Source organism: Saccostrea echinata, unplaced genomic scaffold (genome assembly GCF_033153115.1).
Source record: "Saccostrea echinata isolate AGI-Se365-2 ecotype Australia unplaced genomic scaffold, CSIRO_AGI_Sech_v1 ptg000010l, whole genome shotgun sequence".
NCBI lineage: Eukaryota > Metazoa > Mollusca > Bivalvia > Ostreida > Ostreidae > Saccostrea > Saccostrea echinata.
Genome location: NW_026889759.1, coordinates 2,328,636 through 2,353,538, shown reverse-complemented (window position 1 = coordinate 2,353,538; position 24,903 = coordinate 2,328,636). Strand labels below are relative to the sequence as shown.

At 33.8% G+C, this 24,903-nt stretch overlaps 2 protein-coding genes across 2 annotated transcripts; one reads left to right on the top strand and one right to left on the bottom strand.

The window, feature by feature from the left end:
- Positions 1-6,578: 6,578 nt before the first annotated feature.
- LOC133184592 (uncharacterized) lies at positions 6,579-11,449 on the bottom strand. The gene is made up of 3 exons (XM_061319677.1): positions 11,380-11,449; positions 10,565-11,032; positions 6,579-9,001 (listed from the first exon to the last, which is right to left on the bottom strand). Exons 2-3 carry the CDS (start codon positions 11,025-11,027, stop codon positions 8,316-8,318), a joined length of 1,149 nt encoding a protein of 382 aa, XP_061175661.1. The 5' UTR covers positions 11,028-11,032; positions 11,380-11,449; the 3' UTR covers positions 6,579-8,315.
- Positions 11,450-11,715: 266 nt separating this feature from the next.
- On the top strand, positions 11,716-20,008 carry LOC133184129 (phosphatidylinositol N-acetylglucosaminyltransferase subunit Q-like). The gene is made up of 9 exons (XM_061318996.1): positions 11,716-12,415; positions 12,833-12,961; positions 15,439-15,559; positions 16,079-16,205; positions 16,359-16,512; positions 16,757-16,949; positions 18,636-18,750; positions 18,854-18,918; positions 19,841-20,008. Exons 1-9 carry the CDS (start codon positions 11,895-11,897, stop codon positions 19,988-19,990), a joined length of 1,575 nt encoding a protein of 524 aa, XP_061174980.1. The 5' UTR covers positions 11,716-11,894; the 3' UTR covers positions 19,991-20,008.
- The last annotated feature ends 4,895 nt before the right edge of the window (positions 20,009-24,903 follow it).

The following is a 24,903-nucleotide window of genomic DNA, read 5'->3' as shown; positions in this document are numbered from 1 at the left end:
GAAGTCATTGTAGGCCGCAAAACGGCCTTATAGAGAATGATCCTTTATCAAATACAAAAGCTTATCGCAAAACTTCAGCAAAAATGGCTTGATGTAAAATGTGGAGGATAGAGGTTCCAAAGTGGAGTTTCAGAAAGTGCAAGTGATGGAACCTTTTGTGTCATTATTTGATGCAAGAGGTGGAACATCTTGTAATTGCAATTTTAGCAATTGCTTATTAAATCTGTCATCTCAATTTCAATATTCTGTGAGAACTTGTTAGAGTGTCACATGATCCAAACACTTAAAAGATAATTCCTTTGAAGTTGACTGAATGAATGTATTTTATACCGAAATTCAATTTTGTGCAGACCACTAGACAATAGCAAATGAAATATGTTAATGAAAAACAGTGAAACAATTAATGGCCTTCACATGTCAACAAGGGGAGCAGCTTTGCTTTTAATTTAAATTTTTAAGATAACGGAAACCGAATGAAACAAAAACAGCATCAAAATTATTCTTTAGTGCATTGTTATTATGAAAAACAACTGAAAAACAATAAACTGATATCAGCCCAAAACAACAGTCTTTTCACTTCCGCCTGTCCTGGACCAGTCTCGTCAGTGATCCCCAAAGAGTGCTGCATGGTTCTTACGTGTACATGTATCTCATTTTTCACTGTCCTTCCTCCATGTTGTTTTTGGTCTTCCTCTCTTTCCATCTGGAATCAAGAGCTTTTGATTTAAATTTTATTAGATAACAGATGCTGAATGCAACGGAAACATGTTAACTTCGGTAAGATTTATATCCCGCGCTGTTGTCCAACAGTAACATATGAAGTATTGACAGATTAAATAGGTTTTAGGGTCTTAAACTGAATGACAGATAAAATAGGCAAATATGTTGAAATTGACATGAGAGGCTCTACCCCTTGCACTCTGTGATACTCCATTTTGGAGCCTCCATCCTCCACATTTTACACCAAGCCAGCAAAATTGGATGTCTTCTACCTTCCAATCTGAGCATAATGGGCTTTATATAATAAATGCTACCTATATAGATTAATATTGATAAGTGAAGTTTACTGTGCAGTACATGTATCTCCCAAAACTGAAATACGGCGGAGCTACTGTTAATGTCTGTTATTTTTATGTGTAAAATCAGAGTACTCAAAATTCTGGCAAAATTTAAAGAATTCCACTTGTTTTAAAACTACAGTTCAACTAATGATCATTTAGGAATTTGTAGTCTACATACGAGTATATTATAGTTCTAAAAAGAAATAGGTACGGTCTTTGCTTCATTTTGTCCTAAAAATTTGATGTTTTCAAAAAGTTTTCGTGGTGAAATATGAATGGAATAATATATGAATGTGATAAATCATAAAAGAATCTATACTTATAAATTAATAAATTTTGCAAATAAACTCCGAAACGGGTGCACCAGAGTTCTTACTTACTTCTCTAACAATACACTAGATACAAGCTGATGTCCGTAAACTATATTTAGATTTCACTCGCATAGTAAGTATCGTACATTAAATTAAAAGTCCACTTTCATTTTCTATAAACAGCCATGAAATAGCTAAAACGTGAGTACGGTGGCGTTTCCGGTTGGCGGATCTAAGTTACTGGCAATTATTAATGAAACTGACAACAAGCAATCGTTTATTTATTACATGAAACGTCATCACTGAATTATTCAATCAAAACTCGATTTAAATGATATAAAAGATATAAGTTGTGATAACCGATTAAAAAAGGGAAATGTGCAAAATATTTTCGTCATTCGCCGATCTTTATATTGACGGAAGCTTCTAGAACATCATATAGCATCGAGCCCGATGTTAAGAAAAAAAAATGAGGCGATGATAGCTACATGACCATAAAAAAAAGCTTTTGTGTAAATGGTCATAATTGAAATAACGGTAAATCACTGATAACACTATAAGTTGTGAATATAATTATATCGAAAGACTATTACATATACATGTATATAGTAGGTTTTCCTAATAAATTTATCGGTAAAATTTGTATATATTCCTTACTGAGAGCATCGTGGCAACGAACCCGAAGTACAATTTGTACTTCGTAATAAACTTGCTTATATGAAAAGAGAAAATTAATGAATAAGGTATTGTTCAATACAATTAAAGATGTAAAAATTTGCGCTTTAATCAATGCACAATTAATTTCTGAATACAATCTTTTATAGCTGCAATAATGTAGCCCTCTCCTTTTTTGAGGGGGGGGGGAGGGGGGCAGACAGAGAGGCCAGAAAATATCAGATCCAAAAAACAAAAAAAAAATAGGAGAGGGCTACATTGTTGCAGCTTAGTCTTTTGTATCAAATACTGAGCCTATTCATAGGGCGTTAAAAGCTAATTTTTACACAGGTACTTGGTTCTTGGTTTATAGATATGTATGTACCTTATTGATAGGTAAAAAAGGTAAAAAAGTAAAGTACATTTTTACATATCAATAAGGTACAAACATATTTATAAACCAAGACCCAAGTACCTGTGAATTCCCCCCTCCCCCCCCCCCACCCACCCCCAATCAATTTATCAGTAAAATGTGCATATTCGTCGCTTTTATCCTAGACGGAAATGAAATAAGAGCATCTGAAGCACAATATCCATAACATAGTATAACAGGTCTCACAATAAACGTCAATTAATGAAATTGCTATTTTTTAAAAAAAAATAAAACAAATAAAACAAACACAAAAAAAACGGGAGGTTTGGGGGGATGGGTGGATTGGATAGGTAAATCTACTTCATTGGGAATTTGAACAAAGTATTTGTTCCTGCTATAAGCCTGTAGGCTGTCAGTAGAGAACTACAATATATTTTCTGTCGGTAGTGGTATAAATTCAATTCCCCGCGCTTGCGCGGGATTTCATCTAGTATTGTATAAAGAAAGACCACAGTGATAAGCACGAGAAAAAGTGCGTTTGTTTTAATTCATTACAATGCTTCCGCTAATAGCTGATATGTACTAAATAGATCTAAAACTATTAATTCAATTTGAAATATTCCTTGGAATATCTTTTTTTTTTACTTTATAAATGTCAGAAACCTAGCTAGAGGTGTTTGAGAGAGGAACGAAAGACAACTCTGCATAGGAGATTGGTTTTCCTTTAAAATTAGAGACCACAGTCGAAGCTCGCTTCAATTTTGGGATATGTTGCGTAAAATCTTTGAAAAATCTCATGTCATAAATCTTTGTGGGCGATGCAAATGTCTATATTGTCTGAAAGAAAATTCCACTGCAGGCCCGTAGGAAGCAAATTCAGTTGGGGGGGGGGGGCACATCAGACGTTTTTATTGAGGGGGTACAAGCATATACTATCTATATTTACTATAGTAATCTATATATCGGCAAAATTATTGGGGGGCACGCCCCCCGTGCCCCCCCCCCCCCGGTTCCTACGGCCATGCACTGAAAGTTGATGTTTTCTGCAACTTCTTAAGAAAATACGATGAAATGCACAAATTCATGACACCACAATTAGCATTTGGGAAGTCATATGTACCTCCGGTATTATCTTACTATATGGAATTTGAACAATTCAGTTATGACTGGCAAAAGACAGACATTACTCTGTGGAATGGGATAAACTGCAGGTTGAAGGCAAGTGAAACTTGCCTATGTGAAACAGCTCACTAGCACCTGATACATGAAGGCTGAGGGCAAGGAATGCTTGCCTATATGAGCTATGTCCACTAGCATGAAACATGCTCATTAGCACCTGATACATGAAAGCTGAGGGTAAGGAATACTTGCCTATGTGAGCTATGTCCACTAGCACCTGTGTAAGGAGCAGAGAATAGCAATGTTTGCCCAGGATATGATTGATAATTATTATAACAGGACTACTTTAAAATGAGATATATGGAGATAACGAACAGTAATCAAACTCAAAACTCCATTGAAACAATACAGATTTGGAGCAGAGCAAACATGGACCTCTAAAACCATCAGAGGTGGGATCAGGTGCCATAGAGGAGTAAGCATCTCCTGACGACCGGTCACATCCGTCGTGTGCTTTTTGTCATGATCAGGAAAACTGAAAAATCCGTAGACAATTCAGTGAAAATAATGGCCTAATTTGTATAAAAAACGCCTGTCAACCTTCGACTTCATAATAGATTGTATTTGCTGACAAGGTCCTTATATCGACCATAGAATTTGCAAAATGTTGACTTTAAACGAGACTGTTGATATTCTTGTTTCATCAACTTATTTTTCATTAGCTTGTCTCTTTTTAGAAATTGTTCGTAAGTAGAGCATGCTCTTGCGTATCAACTGGGAGACGTAAACTCATATGCAGGTGGTAATACATAGCAGGTACTATTACATAAATAAGGGACGTTGACGACAGAAAAGTTGAAGTCAACACGTTTGTCATAAAGTTTTAAAATTAAGTTAACATTAAAGTCTTTTTCTAGTAAAATATCCAAATATAAAACAGATGTTTCAGACTCTGTGGTATCTTTTATTTCGTGTTCAAAGAGATCTATCGAATCAACGTAGGAATGAAAATGAAAATTGTTAATTAATATACGTCGTCGATATATCTGAATATTCAACTGAAGGCCACAGTATGAGACTTTTTTTCATATAAACGCTGAACGATAAATTTATATTATCCCATTTAGCTCTATCAAGATGCTTAGTTACTATCTCTATTTTATGACAGGCCAGAAATTTGGGAAAAGTCAAATGAAGTAATATAACGAATTATGCAGGTATACTGTAGAAAAGATCAGAGCCAGATTTGTATTGAAAGCTATCTTCGTCTTTCTTGTTTTATAAGCAGAGGCATTGCATTGCATATCGATAGGTATTCTAATATCGCAAAGATGATCAGGAACTAAATCATAATTTAGTAATTAGAAATTTTAGTACTTAGTAGTCGGTGTCAATTCACGGGAATATCGTTTGAAAACGGTACATCATACAAAAGATCAGTTAATCATCAAGAAAAGAACCCTGTTAAATAGAAAATTCCAAAAATAAATTTTTAATAAACTCAGAAAAAAGAATTTAAAGCTGGGAAAAGTATTATTCCGAATAATAAAAAAAAGAAATATGAAATTAATCATCAATATAAAAGATTCTTTAGACCTCCCGCCAATAAAAAAAAATAAGGTTAGAATCCAAGAATAACCAGACAGTGGAAAAAGAACATTAAACAAAGGTTATCATAGATTATGGACAGTTAATTAACGTAGCGAAACATTTATATATAAAGTTGTATCTAGTTGTCTAATGGACATATCTTTTCAGAATCAATGCAAACAGACGCCTTCTTCTCGAGTTTTCCTACAAATTGTTCAGAACGTTGTAACATGTTTTGCGACATACAATTTCTGTGGAATGAGATACGATTCCAATGTGAAACGCTTCTGCAGTCCTGAAAACAACTGTTCATAGATAAATTCTTGAAGTTATGTCTGGATATTGCAGCACAGAGTTCAAACATTTGGAGATGTTAAGTTAGACCAGATTCAAAATTTTATTATTTTAACCCGCACTGCGGATTATAACTCGGTCAATTCCATAACTGTCGCAACTAAGATATAGTTGATCCCTCCTACAGCGTGACGTGAAAAACGTCACAGCTAGCGGTCCAACATATTATCGATAGGTCCAACATCTCACCAAGCTGTCCAACATCAATTTTTTTTACCACTCAATAACACACTGGAAATGTTAGACTTTTTTTTTAGTATAGAGTTATATAAAATAAAGAATGTTGTCAGTCACATGGCTTATGATACCAGTTATAAAACAAGTTGGATCTGGGTGTGAACCCAAATCATCTGCATGCCTTTACACTTAAATTTGTCACTAGCATCAATCTTTAATGTTAACAATTCTAATAATTTTCCCTAAAGATTCTTGACAAATATGAATACAATTTATTTCCTTATGAAATCGCAGGATGAGCATGAATATATCTCCGTACCTGAAAAATATAGTGCAATAATTCTTTTTCATAAAATAATCGTTAAATGACATTTTTTGTGGCTATAGTCATCCAGATCATAGGCACTCCCCAGCTTAATTGTTAAAAAATATAAATCTACTATACTATAAACACCCCGCTTAATTGTTAAGAAATATATATCTACTATACTATAAATAGTATAGTATATATATTTTTTTTTTAACAATTAAGCTGGGGAGTGCCTATGATCCAGATAACTAACGCGCTTTATAAAATATGACGGCGTGAACCGTCGGAGTTCATGACATCATGCATTTTAAAAATTAAAATTCATTTGTTAAATAGCAACAAAATAGTGCTCAAGAGTACACAGTCATCCCTCCATGCAGTTGGCCTTTCCTGATCTGTAAGTGGTCTTTCATACGGAGATGTGCTCTAATTTGCAATTTTCTGAGCGATATGATACATATCCTATCCCCTGTATATGGGGAAGTGTTTGATGTCCTAGAATTATTAGGTGTAACTTACATTCAGATAGTGTTTATAGACAAATATACTGAAGATCGTCTGAAGCACTAGTTCTCCTTACTGCTTACAGTCTGATTAAGCCCTACTAAACTTAATTGAAATAAGGCATGTTGAATTTTATCAGTATTTTATTTGTCACACAAGATAAATTACAGAAGAATCAATTGTAATTTTCCCAGTTGTAAAATATTGACACCAGCTGCTAACATTTGTTCTTTTGCTAATTACCTTTGTCATCTGTGTTTGTTTCCTCATTTCATAGTTTAATGTGACTGCCAGGTAGAAAAATTCATATCTTTGATAATAAATAGATACAATGTACAATGCCCCTATATAACTTTGAAGATGAAGTTACAGTTCAATGCAAATAGCATTCCCTGAATTTTCCTGTAATGTTTATAAATTATACATTTCAAGCCTAAAATAAAATTACACATTTAGTTTGGATAACATATGGAAAATATTGATCTGCTGGAATACTGAAATTGACATTCAGCAACAGTAGCTTAATTCCATGAATTTGACTACAGCACTTACACTATAATTGCTAGTGTCATGTATATGCCTTGGACTTCAGTACTAACACTACAGTACTAACACTACAGTACTAACACTACAGTGCTACATATACCCTGTATACATGAAGGATTTCCCTAATGATCAATCGAATGAGACATAAACTCTATACTTTGTTGTGTTGGAAAAATGCAAGCTTACAGCAAATCAAAAATTGATATTTGATTCCCTAAAATCAACTTTGATATTATATACAGTAAAACACCCCTTTGGCCAAGCGTCAGGGATGAACAACTTCACCACTGTTACAATGGTTTCTACAAATAAAAATTTGCCTTTACTGGAACCTTAAGCAAAATAAGACTTGAAATAACTTTAATTTATGTAATTCTAAAATGCATTTTTTATGGTACATGTAATTAAATTTGTATAATAAAATTAAACATTTCTGCTTAGAAGCACCCATGATCATCTACATAGTACATATACATGACTGTATTATCTCAAAGTTTGAGAGGTCAAGGTGAAAGTACACTGAATATATAAGAAAAATCTCCATTACTGTGAAATCACTTATTTTCATGGGGGTTAATTTTTGTTGTTTTTTGGGGTATGGAGAGACCCAAGAATTCATTTCCACTACAAAATGTAAAATGTCATATACATAACAGTTCTTCATCCATGAAATCAATTCCCCATGAACCCATAGTTTTTCCTCAAACCATGAAAATTTAACCCCACAAAAATATGTGATTTTACAGTAATATTTAGTATTCAATGGTTAGTTAACAAGGTGATATTGCATAACAGGTAACAATCACACTTTAAAATCTTAACATGGCACATCATAATCATCTTTAACTATATTTTAGTTCATTTTTTTTAAAATTATACATAATGTAGATTTGTAATATTGGATGGATTTCATGATAAAATTTAAATTTAAATAATCTACTGCATAGTAAAAAGACACTACAAGGGCAATAAGAGTTTAAAAAGGGGTTAGAAAAATATAGATACCGGAACAAGTTAAAATATATATAATTTGGAATGCAGAAGTATTGAAGACAAACAGCTCACACCCAAGTATAAATTAAAATGTCAAATCAAAAGAAAAAAAAAACATTTACAATAACATCATATGGATACATGCATGTACAGAGAGGATGGACCAGTCTGACTAAAGCCAGCCCCTACTATTTCACTTTGTTGTAAAGTGAAATAGTCATGATAGTAGGGGCTGCCTTTAGTCAGACTGAGGATGGACATGCTTAGCTACATTAGAAATTACTGACCTAATTGTCAACCTAAACAAATTTTAATTATTGATGTTAACTTCTTGGATCTGATTGTTCGAATGATATCACAGTGTCATCCGAGTGAGAATGATGTCTCTGGTGAGATTCTTCTGAGATGGATTGTAAACCAGAAGATCTCATGCCGTTACCAAAAGACTTTTGCAGTGTCGCAAGTCTATGAAAATCTTCAGCTGTAGAAAGACTTGTAATTTTCTTCATGACATGCGATCCAGGAGCAGATCTTTGTCCTTCAGAGTATTTTTCATAAATATACCACACACCTCCAGATAAGTTCATTGATATGCCAATATAGGTAGGAAAGTTGTGGCTGATGCCTCCAAAAGTAAACAACCCAAATAAAGTCTGCACCATGGCCTTAAGTCCACCAACAACACTAGTAGTCAATGCTGATGTTAAACTGGTACACAGAAATAAGGTATAATTTAGAAGACAGCCCATACTTACAGCAAGAAGGAAAACTATGAAAAAGGTCAAAGGCTTTCCTGTACTGTAATTTGTAACCATGAATATTTCCCCATTAAGGAACATGTAAATGGTTAGAAATGGCAGGGTATTGACGCTGTTGAGTTGGAGGGTTTCCACCGTGCTGATGTCCCTCTCACAGTATCTCTGTACAAGGAGGAGATACAGAGACTGTGACAGGTTACTTAAGGCTCCACAAGTATAGGCCAGCCAGTTAAACTTCAAATCACCATAACCTGTGAGTATAAATATAAAGAATATCATCAAGTGTTGAAACATTATGCCAGCAATTTAGATAAATTCTAATAGTGAGCAGAGCAAGCAGTACAGAGGGGCTGTGCTGTGCTGGAGAGCTCTATAGACTAACTTAAAAGAACAAAGGAAATTTGAACTGAAATAGACTAAAACAAGAGACCCATGGACAATAATGCTCACCTGAGTCACTTTGGCCTTACTGTTTTTCATCAGCAGTTTTTTTTCCAAAATATTCCCTATTTAATTTCATTAGCATTTTGATTAAATATTGTAGATTCAAATCTCTCCCTTAGGGAAGTTTTATTTAATCAAAGTTGGATCTACACAACATTGGAATGCTTTTTCCCCCCTTTCAAACCAAACCTAACCCCAGGGTTCATAATTTAAACCAAAAGACTGATTCAACACAACTTGGAAATGGTTTCATTTATAGGATTTAGCATGGTCTTGCCATTCTTATCCCCTACTGTAGCCTCAACCTATTCCTGGGGGCCCTGATCTAAAGAAACTTGAATATAAACTACCTGAGAATAGCAATATGACTATTAATGGCTTTGCTATTCATTAGAGGAAGAATTTTAAAGATTTTTCCAACATATTCTTATGTAAAATTTTGATTTCTCATTGTGGCCCCAACCTAACCCGGGGTGGGGGTGGGGGGATCTGAACTAACTTGAATGTACACTACCTGAAGATGCTTCCATATTAATATGACTGATCATAAAATAAACAAACTGAAACTAAACTATGCAATGAAGCTTTCACACAAGTTTCATCTTTTTTTGAACAAGTGGTTCTTGAGAAGATTTTGAAAGATGTCATTAAATTTTCTCTGATTCTTATTAATAATTACATGTATCTCCCCTTGGAAGAGGGTATTGACCTTCATTTCAACCATCTTTTTTTTAGTTTTGTGGCAAGTTTGGTTAAAATTGGTCTAGTGGTTCTTGAGAAGAGGTAGGAAATGTGAAAAGTTAACAGCCAGGCAGACAGATGGACTCCAGACAAAATGTGATCAAAAAGCTCACTTGAACTTTTAGCCCAGGTGAGCTAAAAATACAATTTGTCAAGCAAATTATTGTGTGATACCATCCCAGAATTTTTTTCCCTACCACAATTTCAAGCAATAATAGCAAATAAACAGTCCCCCAGTTATTGTGAAGATCTTGTAGAGCTTTAAGGAAACAAAATATAATTGCCTTACATCTACTCTACAATGCCTTTTGTCAACAATTTTGCTATATTTAGAGTTTTGGACTCTGTTATGAAAATAAAGCTGACATGCAACATCATGTGATGTCTGACAGCCTAGACTGGGTCTCATGCTGTTTTCAGAGGTGTATCAAAGTGAAAAGTCTAAGTCATAAACTAGTTTTTGATGGTATTCAGTAATAAATACAACTGCAATCACCCAAACATTCTCCATAAAACATATTCAAATTAAGTTCAGTTCATCTTGATAGATTTAATATATTATTACATGCATTTCAGTTAATGCGATTAACACTGTGTGAATTTTGAGTGTAAGGTAGTCTAGTACTCACCAGCTATAACACATCCCATAGTCAAAAGAATAACTGATAAAATTGTTGTTTTGCTTGGAACAGGTTTTCTCAAAACAGCTACAGACAAAAACATAGTCACAAGAGGAACACATCTTTTGAGAACACCATACATGGCAACATTCATGTGACTTAGTGCACTAAGTCCTAAAACTGAATTCACTCCATAAAAGAAGGCAGGTAATGCAAATGACTTTCCACGTTGTAAGGTATATCGTGGCATGTCAATGAGATTCACACAGGATAAAACCTCCAAGAGTGTAATAGTAAATAGCATCTGCATCACCATGATGAAGACCGGGTAGTCAAATTCAAATGATGTCATCAATGCTTTGTTTATAAATGCCATGGAGACAGAACATGTCCCATACATAACAGCAGCAACAGTTCCTCTGAACCCAGATTCGGTGAGGCATTGTTCAAGATAGTCAATAAAATTTTTCATCACAGCTGGAGAAAAAAAAATAATTACCAAAATTAACAGGAAACTTATTATTAAAAAGAATGATTCTCTTTCAAGTTCTGTAGATGAGAAACACATAATTTGACCCAGAACAATGTACATTGATAAAATCTTATTAAAAAAATACATACAATACATTAAATACGTGTTCATTCTAATAAGGGATATAAAGTTTGATTGAAGGATTTTAAGTAAATAAGTAAAGTGATTAATCTAGGAAGAGAAAATTCGAACATGTATGCCAGCTGTATGCAGCTGTATACAGGTAGAGTGAAATACAGAATATAGAACCTATTCTAAATCAGTCTCCAAAAATTCATAACGTTAAACTTACATAGGTATTCAATATTTGTTTGCCTGGGTAATCGTAAACTGTATCGACAATTTGTTATGACAAACTGAACACGTTGCGCTGGTTATCCTTCCGATCGGGATAGGGATGTATGCTAAAATTTCCTGAAAGATGTTACATATCCCAATTGATATTTAATAAAAAATCTTGTTATCAGCTGGTTAACATATTCTACTTTTATGCTAAACCCATGCATGAACAGCTGCCCTGTGTATAATCTTTTTTTTTTTTTTTTAAATTATCATGTGTAAAAAATCGGGATCGATATACACTGTTAAAGTGAAAGTAACTTTTGGTTCGTGTGCATGTCGGCTGATGTCAAGTCTGGAGTCTTTAATGTTCAATTAATATATGAATTTATTGAAATTTTGTATTTCTTTCGGTTTTGGCACAAGAAATGGCGATTTAGAAAGATGTATTTAAAGGAATACAAATGAATACTTGACACCATAAATTCATGAACTAAACAAAATACAAAGGTTAACGCTCCGTTCGTCATGAGAGAACAAGGAATAACTGATGACATGAAGTGGACTGTATTTGTATCTTCTTACATTTTAAACAAATCCTCCTGTCATCTCTTTGGAAAAGTTATAGAAGAAAACAGCTTTGTCCTCATTTCTGATATGTTTTACAATGTAAGAGGATGTGAAAAGTCAATAGGTATGTTTAGTGAGTTAGCTAGTACTGAGTCAAGAACAGATGAAGAAGGATCTCAAAAACCAACAAAAGAACTTTTCATTGATCTGCATTGCAATCGTGATGGAAACCTCTCTTGTAAAATGACCAAAAACTTTGAGACTCTAAATTGTAACCTTGTGATCTTTGACGCACAACAATTTTCTGATTCTTACTTTATGAGTTGGGATAATTTATCAACAGTCAGTGGAAATGCAGTGAACATTCTAACAAAAGAAATTCATAGTAGGGAACCCACTTTAAGAATGCCTCTGATCTACCAACTACATATTTTGTGGCTGTTTTGCTTTCAGATTGTTGGATTTTTACTGGACAATAGGTAAAAGGTTATCAAATTTTATGGTGTCAGGTTTGTTTTCAGACACATTTCAGAGAAATGTAAGCTATTTCAGTTATTGAAATGTGAAGAGTTTCTTTTGTGTTTTGTGTTATTTATTTCAAGATATTTGTAGTTTACTGAAAAGCTCTAGAAAAGAAACACTAGTTGAACCAAAAATCTGATAATTATTATAAGGTAGTGCTTGCAAAGGTTAATTTCAGATCCTGAACATTATGCAGAAATTCTAACCATTTCAGATCTTAATTGTTACAAATTCATGAAATAGATTGAGGAGAAAGAAAGACCTGAAAATAAAACCAGAGGAGCTGAATTTTCTAGCTAGTAGCTACAGATCATCGCTCTCTATGACATCAAAATCATGTATGAAATCATTTATTTTTTAAATATCTTTAACAGGGTTACCAGATTTAGACCATTCAGTTTTGCAGCAAGTTGCTCTTCATTGTTAGTACATCAGACTCTGAGAAGACAGGAGTATCTAGCTGTCAGGAATAGTAATATCAGTAGTTTAAGAACACAGTTAGGGTGAGTATTTTTTTTTTTTGAAACTTTTTTGAAAATTATTGATTTATTTTCAAACAAATTTTTGAAAAACTTTTTAAACATGCTTACATATTTTCATTCATGGATGATATTAAAAAAAGAAGTTTCATGGTAAAATTGTTAGTTTTCTAGATCTTTTCTATGAAAAAAGCTTATAATACGAAATCACACAACTCACCATTTCTATACTGTAATAAGCAAATGTTACTTAGCACATTGTGATGTCATAATATTTAGATGCATGTTTTATTACCATTGTGACTTCATGATCGTGTCTGTTACATGTACAGCTAGGACTGTGTGAAATTATTCATTTGAAGTGATTATATCTGAAAATGATAGTAACCTTGCAAACTTGGTCGCTATCACTTTCTGTGTCTTAAGTCAACAGCACTTGACATGGGTCCTTATAACCACATATCAACCTACACTGAAGTCCTTAATTGTGTAATATCATACTACACAATTATGAGTGTAGACTTTCAAGTTGGTTGATATTGTTTAATATTGACAATGAAAATTTCAAGCCTCAGTCAATATTGATTTTTTTTCTTTTCAATATTTAACCATATTACCATTGATAACCCACTTGAAAGGTCCATTATTGTTTTATTACACATTTACTGTCTGGGATTGAATGAAAAGTCAAAGCAACACATCTAAAGAGTTAATTTCAAAATGTCCATTTTTAAAATTACAACATCAGATCTATATTTTTTTTTCCAAGTGTGTAAGTCACTTTCATATTTTTAGCTCACCTGAGCCAAAGGCTCAAGTGAGCTTTTCTGATCAAAATTTGTCCGTTGTCTGTCGTCGTTGGCATTGTCGTTGGCGTTGTTGTTGTAAACTTTTCACATTTTCATCTTCTTCTCAAGAACCACTGGGCCAAATTCAACCAAACTTGCCACAAAGCATCCTTGGGTAAAGGGGATTCAAGTTTGTTCAAATGAAGGGCCAAGCCCTCTTTCAAGGGGAGATAATTAGGAATTAGTGAAAAAATAATGGCATCATTTAAAAATCTTCTTCTCAAGAACCACTGGGCCAGGAAAGATGAAACTTATGTGGAAACATCCTCAGATAGTGTAGATTCAAGTTTGTTCAAATCATGACCCCTGGGGGTAGGGTGGGGCCACAATGGGGGATCCAAGTTTTACATAGAAATATATAGGAAAATATCTTTAAAAATCTTCTTCTTAAGAACGGTAAGGCCAAGATTGGTCATATTGATATGGAAGCATCCTCAGGTAGTGTAGATTCAAGTTTGTTCAAATCATGACCCCCAGGGGTAGGGTGGGGCCACAATGGGGGATCCAAGTTTTACATAGAAATATATAGAAAAAAACCTTTAAAAATTTTCTTCTTAAGAACAGCAAAGCCATGATTGGTCATATTTTTGTGGAAGCATCCTCAGGTAGTGTAGATTCAAGTTTGTTCAAATCATGACCACCCCGGGGTAGGGTGGGGCCACAAACGGGGATCCAAGTTTTACATAGAAATATATAGGAAAATATCTCTAAAAATCTTCTTCTTAAAAACAGTAAAGCCATGATTGGTCATATTTATATGGAAGCATCCTCAGGTAGTGAAGATTCAAATTTGTTCAAATCATAACCCCCGGGGGTAGGGTGGGGCCACAATGGTGGATCAAAGTTTTACATAGAAATATATAGGAAAATATCTCTAAAAACAGTAAAGCCATGATTGGTCATATTTATATGGAAGCATCCTCAGGTAGTGAAGATTCAAATTTGTTCAAATAATAACCCCCGGGGGAAGGGTGGCGCCACAATGGGGGATCAAAGTTTTACATAGAAATATATAGGAAAATATCTTTAAAAATCTTCTTCTTAAGAACAGTAAAGCCATGATTGGTCATATTTATATGGAAGCATCTTTAGATAGTGAAGATTCAAGTTTGTTCAAATCATTACCCCGGGGATAGGTTGGGACCACAATGGGTGATCAAAGTTTACAGAGGAATATATAGGAAAAAGTCTTTTTCTCAAGAACAGAAAAGCCATGATTAGTCAAATTGATATGGAGGCATCTTTCGGTAGTGTAGAATGAAATTTGTTCAAATGAGGGCCCCCGGGGGTAGGGTGGGGCCACAATGGGGGATCAAATTTTTACAAATGAATATATGGGAAAAAAATCTGCTGCTCAAGAACAACAAAGCCATTTGTTATATTGATATGAAAGCATCATCAGGTAGTTTAAAATTCAACACCCCCCTCCCTGTAAACTTTTCAATACTGTACTGATTTTTGCTTTTTTTCCTAGCCAATGTGCTCAGGTGAGTGATGTGGCCCATGGGCCTCTTGTTTTCTTTTCCTCCAGCAGACTTTAGAAATGTTTTTCTTCCTTGAGTTGCATTGCCTTTTTAGAATTTCCCAGAATATAATCCCTATCCCCCCCTTCCAAGGTCTAACTATGTTAGTAAAAACTGTCTTATCTTTCAGGTTAGTAAATGTGTGTTGTAGACAGTTGCTGGACTGTGTGTTGGGGATTACATTAACCTATTTCTTCATCTACTACAATATGACAGATCAAGTAGCAGCACTTATAATCACTTGGGCTTATGTAAGATATTATAGAAACAAAATCAGAGAATTCAACATGGAAAAAAAATTGTACTGTAGATTATCAAACAAATAAGAGAGAATTTTTGGTAGATTTTTATTTACAAATGTTTATGCATTAAATGTATTTGTTTGCTATATTTTGAAGAAGAATTTCAGTAAAATACATCAAAATTTGGAAATGTGATGTTTGTTTCTGAATGAATTTTGTAAAACAAAAATTGTTTACCAGTTATCCAGAGAGCAAAAAATGAAACCTCCCCATTTCCTTCAGATAGAAAGATGAGCTGGTTGTAAATATCCAGCCCTGTGTTAGGTAAATTGATGGTCCACAACTACATGTAGAGAAAGGTCCTCATTGGTTGAATTTTGTTCATTGTTTTACGGTGATATAAATTTTCTCAGATTTGAACCCATTTCCATGCTTCAGAAGATTTGGTTGTAAAATAATTCAAAACCATTTTCAGCCTTTAATAACTGAAAATGGTTTCTACCAAGGTATAACTCTTTCTAAAAACAGGAAGTAGCAGAAAACCTTAATTCTCTGGTGGAGTGGTTGATGGGGGCCCCAGCGGGTCTTAAATTAAACAAACAGCTGACAGAATTTTTAGGTCATTTCTTCCTCTACCATATTTACCTGTGGAAAGGTGAGATTCCTTTGAACGAGTTTCTATGGCTACTATTTAGTGTATTTCCTCAATTTTGGTGGCTATATTGTGTGAAGCATAATTTTTTTTTGGGGGGGGGGGGGGGGGGGTGAGAAACCATTTGTAAATGATTCATTTGTGTTGTCTTCCTAGGTTACTTAGGGGTTCTACAGCCAGTTCTCAGTAGCATGCTATGGTATTCCTCACTATTGGGATTGTTAGGGATAACTGCACAGCTGTGCTTCCTTCGAGATGTGATATCCATGATGACTTTACATATATACTGCTTTTATGTTTATGCTGCAAGGTTAGGAGAATACCTTAATTTTTAAGGATAAGTAATTTATAATATTTTAGTAAAAATATGTTATTAATTATCAATATTATTGTTTAATTGCCTAAAGAAATGAATAAAATTATGAAGGGGAAATATGATATCAATTTGCATCTAATTCCCTCTCCCAACCGCAATGATAACATTGACACAGTATTTATTCTTAAAGGTCTTTTTTTGTTTGGAAATAATATATATGTATCCTTTCAATTTTTAGACTGTATCGATTCCAAGTGTATGCTTTGTCTGCCTTTTGGCGTTTATTTCGAGGAAAGAAATGGAATGTGTTGCGTCAACGATTGGATTCCGTCCGCTACGATGTAGATCAACTTTTTCTTGGAACCCTTCTTTTCACCATTCTTCTCTTCACTCTTCCAACATGTGCTTTGTATTATGTTGTTTTCACAATGGTATGTATACAGATCCAAGATTTTAAGCACCAGATATGGGAATGCCCCCCCCCCCCCCCCTTTTCACATAACTATCAAAATAGAGTTACATTTGTTATAGTTTGTCATCAAAATTTTAAATTATAGCCTATATAGAGACCAAAAGAGAGCATTGATTACAATAATTTGAAGAAATTTCTATTTTTTTTCTCCTTTTTTCATTTAATACAGATTATTTATTATTTTTTCTGTTTTGAAAACAGGAAGCCTCAGTTTTATACACATATATGAGACACTTAACATATAAATTGTTACTTTGTTATACATACTGGATTGCATTTTTTTAATAGCGATATACATGTATACCTGAAAAATGACGAAAATTAAAGAATCATTAACCCTCTGATAAGAGAGGTAACTCTTGCTGAGATAAATGACCAATTTTCCCATTAAAAATTGTCAAGTTTAAAAGCAACTTCTTTTAAATTTTGCAATGCAAATATATATTTCAAAAATAATTTAGATTTATTTTTTTTTTCTTTATTTAATAATAATGATTTTTCCAAACAAAATCTTAATTATAACTGAAATCAAAAAATTTTATATTGGTCAACAGAGTGATGATGAACCTTAATACAGTAAATGAGGAATTTCCACTTGTTAATGAGCAAATTCCTTGACCTAGCTTCCTTTTAACCTATCATTTAAAATAAATCTGAAATTTAAAACATGCCCCATCAATTATGTTTAATTATTACCTAACCTACTATATAAATTGTAATTAGGCATTTTGAACTGTTTCCTGATTCTTTTTTAATGTTTTTGCAAATCATGAAACAGTCAAAACTGATGACCCGGTCACAGAATGATCTGTTGCATGGCTGAACTGTTCCATTATGACGTCATAGTTAATTTCCCGTACTTTACAGCTATAATATTGAATTATATATAAATTGAAGCATTTTTATTCAATTTGAAATTATCATCTGAAAAGTAAACCTGATACCAATTTAAATATATATTCAATTTAATATCATTTCAAATAAGAGGCCATGAACACCTTTTCTGAGGGTAGTTTGGGAAAAATGTAGGCCCCTTTCATTCAGTATAGATCTTTGCCATAAACGTGCAATATTCAAATCTTTAAGACATCATTATGTTGTTTACTACATGCTTTTTTTTCCAATTTATTAGTGCATGATAATATCACACCCATTAATTTTTCTGATTTTACACCAATCAGTGTGAATATTTGATTAATATTCATCTTGTTTAGTCTGGTTTTAAAAAATAATACAAACTTTTGTCAATGTATTTTAAAAGCCATTGATTATTATGTCGATATCATTACTTTAAGAAATTATATAGTAGGTTAAGTAATAAAACACTTATTTCATGACAACTCGGGAAACAGTCAAACTGTTGTCCCTCGATAATGGGGAAGACCTGGGAAACTGTCGCCCTCGGCCTTCGGCCTCGGGCAACAGTTTCCCAGGTCTTCCCCATTACCTCGGGACAACAGTTTGACTGTTCCCCTCGTAGTCATGAAATAAGTGTATACTGTTAACTATTGAGAATCATCCAAATTATATTCCCTAGCCTTGTTTTTAATGTGGCATGTTTTGTTGAACAAAAACATTGAACTCATAAGATTGCAGTGTGGTCTGGAAAAAACAAAAAATGAAAATTTTTTTTCTTATCTTTCAGCTTCGACTTGTTGTTCTGTTAGTCCATGAACTCAATGATAAAATCATACAATCATTGGACTCTTTGCCACTATTTTCAGTTGGGATGTGGTGTATAAATTCTAGATTTATAAAGGGTATGTGTTTTACATTGACAATTTGTACATGAATTACAAATATTTGTGTCTATTCTTCAATATGAAGTTGTTTTTGTTTTGTTTGTTTGTTTTTTTTCTTCAGGGGATATCCTTTTCAGTATTATTCCCCACAGTAAAAGGGATGAGTCATCAACATTTTCATTGCAAGTAAGTTTATAATTGTGAAAGTAGAATTCATTTATCATGCATGTTTGTGCAATTTTGAATATTCCCAGTAGTTTTTTTCTTTTTAATTGTTATTATTTATTTATTTATTTATTTATTTATTTATTTATTTATTTATTTTTACACATTTACATTTTCCAGTCCAAAACTATTTTTATATGGGTTGAGCAAAGGAGGGGGATGCTTAAACTATATGTTTCTTTAAAGTATTTTTATGTGGTCTTTCTACCTTCTTTTAGTCCTATGTAGCTATATGCACAATAACATTTTTAGTAATTAAACATTTTTGGCCATACATAACAAGTATTTTTCTGATACAAATACTTGAGATTTCTCTTTTCCTTGAGCTATTCAAATATTTTTATTCAGTTTTCTTTAATGTATTCAATGTGTAATGAAGGGATATTGAACAACATTGAATCATTTTTAAACTAGTTAAAATGTGTATTGCTAGATACTGATGGAAGTGAAATGAACCAAATTTACATGACTGATAACATATAAGAAGCAAGCCATTTTGAACCTTAATGTTTTTGAAGAGTTATCCGCCCTTGTTAAAAGATTCATTTTATTTTACATTTTAAATAGAGAGTTTATGCATTTTTTCCCCAAGAGATTTATATGAAGCGCAAATTAATTTTTACATTATCTTTGTAACACATACGCTGTCCATAGACTTCAATGTAAATTTCAAGGTGCAATTGATTGGACAAGAATGAAAATTTTGAAAATTCCTTTGGCGGAGTATTTTTATTTGATAACACCTTCAAAATGCTACCATGATTAAAAGATGTCGTGCCATTCATTTATTAGTTACAAAATACGGTCGTTATACATTGAATACCTTAAAATCGTCCGTACAATGTATAAGATTGTCTCTATCATGTATCACATCTTCCTACAGATAATACAGATGCCATTTGGAAAACTGCTTAGGAGAAGTGAAAACCCGTTTCGAAATGCTGCCAGTCAACATTACCATTGGAGCAAATTGATTGGTGATCTTGTCAAAGGACATTTGATTTATCCGTGGGTAGAAGTGTCTCAATCTTAATAAACTTTGTCCTTAACATACTTGTCTTTTCCTGGACACAGCATCGATTCCAGAGAGATTTATAAATGTTTGTCCTATCCATGCAGCTCTAGAGGGGGCAGACCCCCCCCCCCCCCCCCCGGATTTTGCAAAGTTATTAAATTTACATAGTAAAGGAAGTAAAAAATGACCTTTGTCCCCCCTAGAAAACGCAGACATCTGTTAAGTTGGTAAAAAGTGTCATAATATGAAGCTTTAGTAGTGAAGGAAAGCGACCCCCCCCCCCCCCACACACACACGAAATAGGTTTTTTCTAGTTTGGGAAAGGAGTTTACGATTTTTTGTGCTTGTCAAAAAATTACCGGGTTTCGATTTTTTTTTTGGAGGGGGTGGGTGGGTGGGTTGGACCCCCCTGGAAAAAAATTCCTTGATTCGTGTGTGATCAATATAGTGTATAATGCAGTTTGTAGAATGTACTGTTTGAAACAACACAAAATGTAACCAGCTTTCGATGGAGACACATGAAATCTACAAAGTGGACTTTGATAATTCACTTGATGTTTTTAAAAAGAAAATTACCAGATGATTGTTGAATGTAGTAAATTAGTCGCAAGAGATTAAACTTGCCGGTACCGTTAACTTGAAAAAAGACGATGCGCGCTATGTTGCGTGTAAAATCAACAGGAGGCTAATTTGTTAAGGGCTATATAAACACTTGCAAAAAGTTAGGGGAAAAAGTATTATTTTATAAATATTGCCAATGAAACGAGTCGACCAAAATGTCAGAAGATGTGAACTTTTATCGTTGCCTAATGGAAGAGAGCGAAATAGCATCGTTTTTCAAAAGCGGGGGAGAAAGGGGGTGGGGGTGGGATGGGGGGCTCATTTTGGGTAGACGAATTGTTGGGTAAAATAATGTGTGAGGATTTGACCATTCAGCAAGAAAGAAAGGGGGAGGGAGGCTTTGAATGACAATTTCCAAACAACATTGCAGAAAAAAATGCATAATCCGCTTACGCGGGCTATGTATTTTTCCTGCAATGTTGCAACCGTTCATCCCTGTATAAACAAAGAAGAATTTTATTACTTAAATAAGAGTAACCCTGTGTTTGAGATTTTTGAAATTCTGCGGAGTCATCTCGTCCGGAACATAGCTAGCTTGCTGGGGATATACTTTTTTTCTTCCAAGATTCTGCACAAGACTCCTCACACATTGCTGTTAACTGGTTAAAGATTCTTAGTTTGATGTTTGCGTTGATCTTGTTGGAATCTCCATAATTATGTTATTTACTGACGCAAGTGCTACTGTTGCTTTTGTATGGGCTTTTACATGACTTTCTGCGTTTCCTGCTACATCGAGTGCAGAAGAAAGCTATCATTTGAATTTGTTTTATTTTTGATGGCGATGAGACAATATGATATCATCTGCAAAATGTAAGTTTTTTAGTATCCCTGTCAAAGTCCAGTTGATCCAACTTTTTTGTCTCTGGTAGTTCTCTCATAACCCAGTCTAAAAACAAGATAAAGAGGAGAGGTGAAAGTAAACAACCTTGTCTTACCCCCGTTTGAAGTTCGATCTCGTCCGTTGGACCTGATATCCACAGACTTACCTTTGAAAACTATTGAATGCAGTATACAACACCTTCATGATAGATTTAATCTGGGATTCCATAGTGGCCGACGATTAACTCTATCAAAGGTTTGGTGAAATTGATGTACACGGAAGATCTGTTCTATTTGTGAGTGTGAAAATTTGATCAGCACATGATATTCCTTCTTGAATCTAGCTTGTTCTTCCGCATTAGCGAATCTGTTACACCTAATAGTATTACTTTAGATTATATGCTGGTTATTGAAAGCAATATAATACGAAAGCCTATTTGGATCAATCTGTGGAAAATAAAATAAATATACAAATAAGTATAAGAGGTTTGTTCGAGAATCAGCATTTTTTATTATACATGTACACGAGTCGATCCTGTCTCCAAAAGCTAATTTTCTCTCCACACAACTTTCAACCTCTAACGGAAGAAAATTTAAGTGTCGCAGGTTCGATCGTACTTATAACTTTCTTTTTTTTTCTTCTTGTTTTTAAGCAAATATGATAAGGGTACGTTAGAATCCAACTGTTCTCTGAACAATAAGTTAAAACTTCTCGTTTTAATTTAAAACCTGTAAACTTTAGGATCCAACACTCAAAGTTAAGTGCGCTTTTATTGAGAATTCACCTCAGATCTAGACCAATCGAAAGTGCTATTAATTTCTCGGCATAATGCAAGATCTAAAAGGAATACCCCCATGCACCCTCACCTCAGTTTGTTTTTAATTAAAACCACCTGCTCAAAGTTTTATATTTTAAGTAAGAATATACAGAAAAAAATAAAATGTAGTGGAATCTGTAGTAACACCTCAAAAATTACATTAAAACCATTAAAGGCTTAAAGATTCCCTCTTAAATAATATAGCTTGACCAAAAAACCGCCCCCTTTTTTCGATGCATCAGGTTGAGTGATTTTTTTTTGTTTTAGATCGAGATGCTAGCAATTACCCTTGTTAACATTATTCATGAATAAATATTTTTATTAAAATGCAAAAATTTGACAAAAAAAAAAACAAAACAAAACAAAACAACAAAAAAAAAAAAACAACAACAAAACAACAACAAAAAAAAAAACACCAAAAAACAACCAAAAAAAAAAACCAAAAGAAATTAAAAATCACCACCACACTAACACACATTCACACAGTGCACTTTCTTTATAATGAAATAAAGTACATGTACATATAAAACGTAAATATTTGACAGTTAATTGTGCTATTTATAATAAATAAATAAATAAAGACACGTCAAGAAAATGAAGATAAACCAGAGGCCCAAAGGCCACATTGCTCACCTGAACACTTTGGTTACAGAGAAAAAAAAAATCAGTATTGAAAAATGCTCCCACCCTACCCAAGGAGTGGCAGGGGAGGAGGTCAAGATTTGAATAAACTTGAATCTGCACTAACTGAAAATACTCCCATATTTACATGACTAATCATGGCTTTAAAAGATTTTTAAAGATTTTCTCTTATTTATTCCCATGAAAAAGTTTGATCTTTTATTGTGGCCCCACCCAACCCTCGGGGTCATGATTTGAATAAGGTTGAATCTTCACTACCTGAGGATGCCTCCATATTAATATTACAAAACATGGCTTTTGCTGTTCTTGAGGAGAAGAATTTAAAAGATCTTCCCTATATATTCTTATGTTAAAAGTTTAACGCCCATTGTGGCACCATCCTCCCCCCGGGGGGTCATGATTTGAACAAACTTGAATCTACACTACCTAGGGATGCTTCTATATAAATATAACTAATCCCGACTTTCCTGTTCTTAAGGAGAAGATTTTTAAAGATTTTTCATATACATGTTTATCCCTATTTAAAAATTCGATTGTCAATTGTGGCTCCACCCCAGCCCAGGGGTCATGATTTGAAAATACTTGAATCTATTCAGCTTGAGGATGCTTTTATACAAATATGACTAATTATGGTTTTCTGTTTTTGAGAAGAAGAATTTAAAGATTCTTCCTATACATGTATATTCCTATGTAAAACTTTGATTGCCCACTGTGGCCCCACCCTATCCCTGGGGGTCATGCTTTGAACAAATTTAAATCTACACTAGCTCAGGATGCTTCCATATAAATATGATCAATCCTGGCTTTGTTGTTCTTAAGGAGAAGATTTTTAAAGATTTTCCCTATGTATTCTTATGTAAAATTTTGATCGCCCATTGTGGGCCCCATCCTAGTCCCAGGTGTCTTGATTTGAACAAAATGAAATCCACACTACCTGAGGATGCTTCCATATAAATATGACTAATCATGGGCTTCCTGTTGTTGAGAAGAAGATTTGTAAAAGATTCATCCTATATATTCCTATGTAAAACTTTGATCGCCCATTTTGGCCCAGTCCTTGTCCGGGGTCATGATTTGAACGAAGTCGAATCTTCACTATATAATGAAGCTTTCACATAAGTTTAATCTCTTCTGGCATAGTGGTTATCAGAAATAGAAAAAGATGCCATTAAATTTTTACTAATTCTGTATTACTAGCATCTCCCCTTGAAAGGGGGCGTGGTCCTTCATTTGAATAAATTTAAATCCCTTTCACACAAGGATGATTGGTGAGAAGTTTCGTTGAAATTGGCCCAATGGTTCTTGAGAAGAAGTCGAAAATATGAAAAGTTTTCTGACGACACACGACAGACGGACTCCAGACCCCTCGATCATAAGAGCTCACTTTAGCCTTTGGCTCGGGTGAGCTAAAAAGATACAAGTTTGATTTTTATCACGTTCTACACAATATCATATATTATATAATACCCAATAACTATTTTATCCTTCCACTGAAATATGTTTTCACAACACTTTTCCATGTTTCTGTAATACTTTAATAATATCTCTGCATTAGTTAAATTTGGCTCAAAATCTTGTGATCTTTAATTAACTATTTTGCAACTATATATAATGTGAGAAAATTTTGTAAACAACTTCCTGCTAAGTTTCCAAATAATCATGGGAGTGTTTAAGAGTTACGCACCTTTGCTTCAGATATTTTAAGGTGTAATATGTCGTTTTTTTTAAAGCCAACAGATACCTCTGTTTAATTATCTTTGTATGACATCTTTAAAGGGTGGCGACCTATACATTTCTGTGATTATTAATTATTTTCAATTGCATTCTGAGCAAATCCACGATTTTTTTTTTTTTCAACTTTTAACCCACAAGTGTGGGTATGGAATCGTTTCACGAGTCTTTTACCAGGTTGATATCTAAACTTTTCGATGGGAAGTGATGTCTTATATATACACACAAGAAAAAGAAAACACGGAAGTTATTTTGTTATTGGGACATTTGCACTAATTCCGTTTCAACCCGTCGGTTCCT

Excerpts from the sequence above, each read along its gene's own strand:
- LOC133184129 (XM_061318996.1), top strand. The coding sequence starts at position 11,895 with ATGAGAGAACAAGGAATAACTGATGACATGAAGTGGACTGTATTTGTA. Across the intron at positions 12,962-15,438 it reads AGTTTAAGAACACAGTTAGG|GTTAGTAAATGTGTGTTGTA; the intron begins GTGAGTATTTTT and ends CTTATCTTTCAG. Across the intron at positions 16,206-16,358 it reads CCATATTTACCTGTGGAAAG|GTTACTTAGGGGTTCTACAG; the intron begins GTGAGATTCCTT and ends TTGTCTTCCTAG.
- LOC133184592 (XM_061319677.1), bottom strand. The coding sequence starts at position 11,027 with ATGAAAAATTTTATTGACTATCTTGAACAATGCCTCACCGAATCTGGG. Across the intron at positions 9,002-10,564 it reads TATGGGATGTGTTATAGCTG|GTTATGGTGATTTGAAGTTT; the intron begins GTGAGTACTAGA and ends TTATACTCACAG.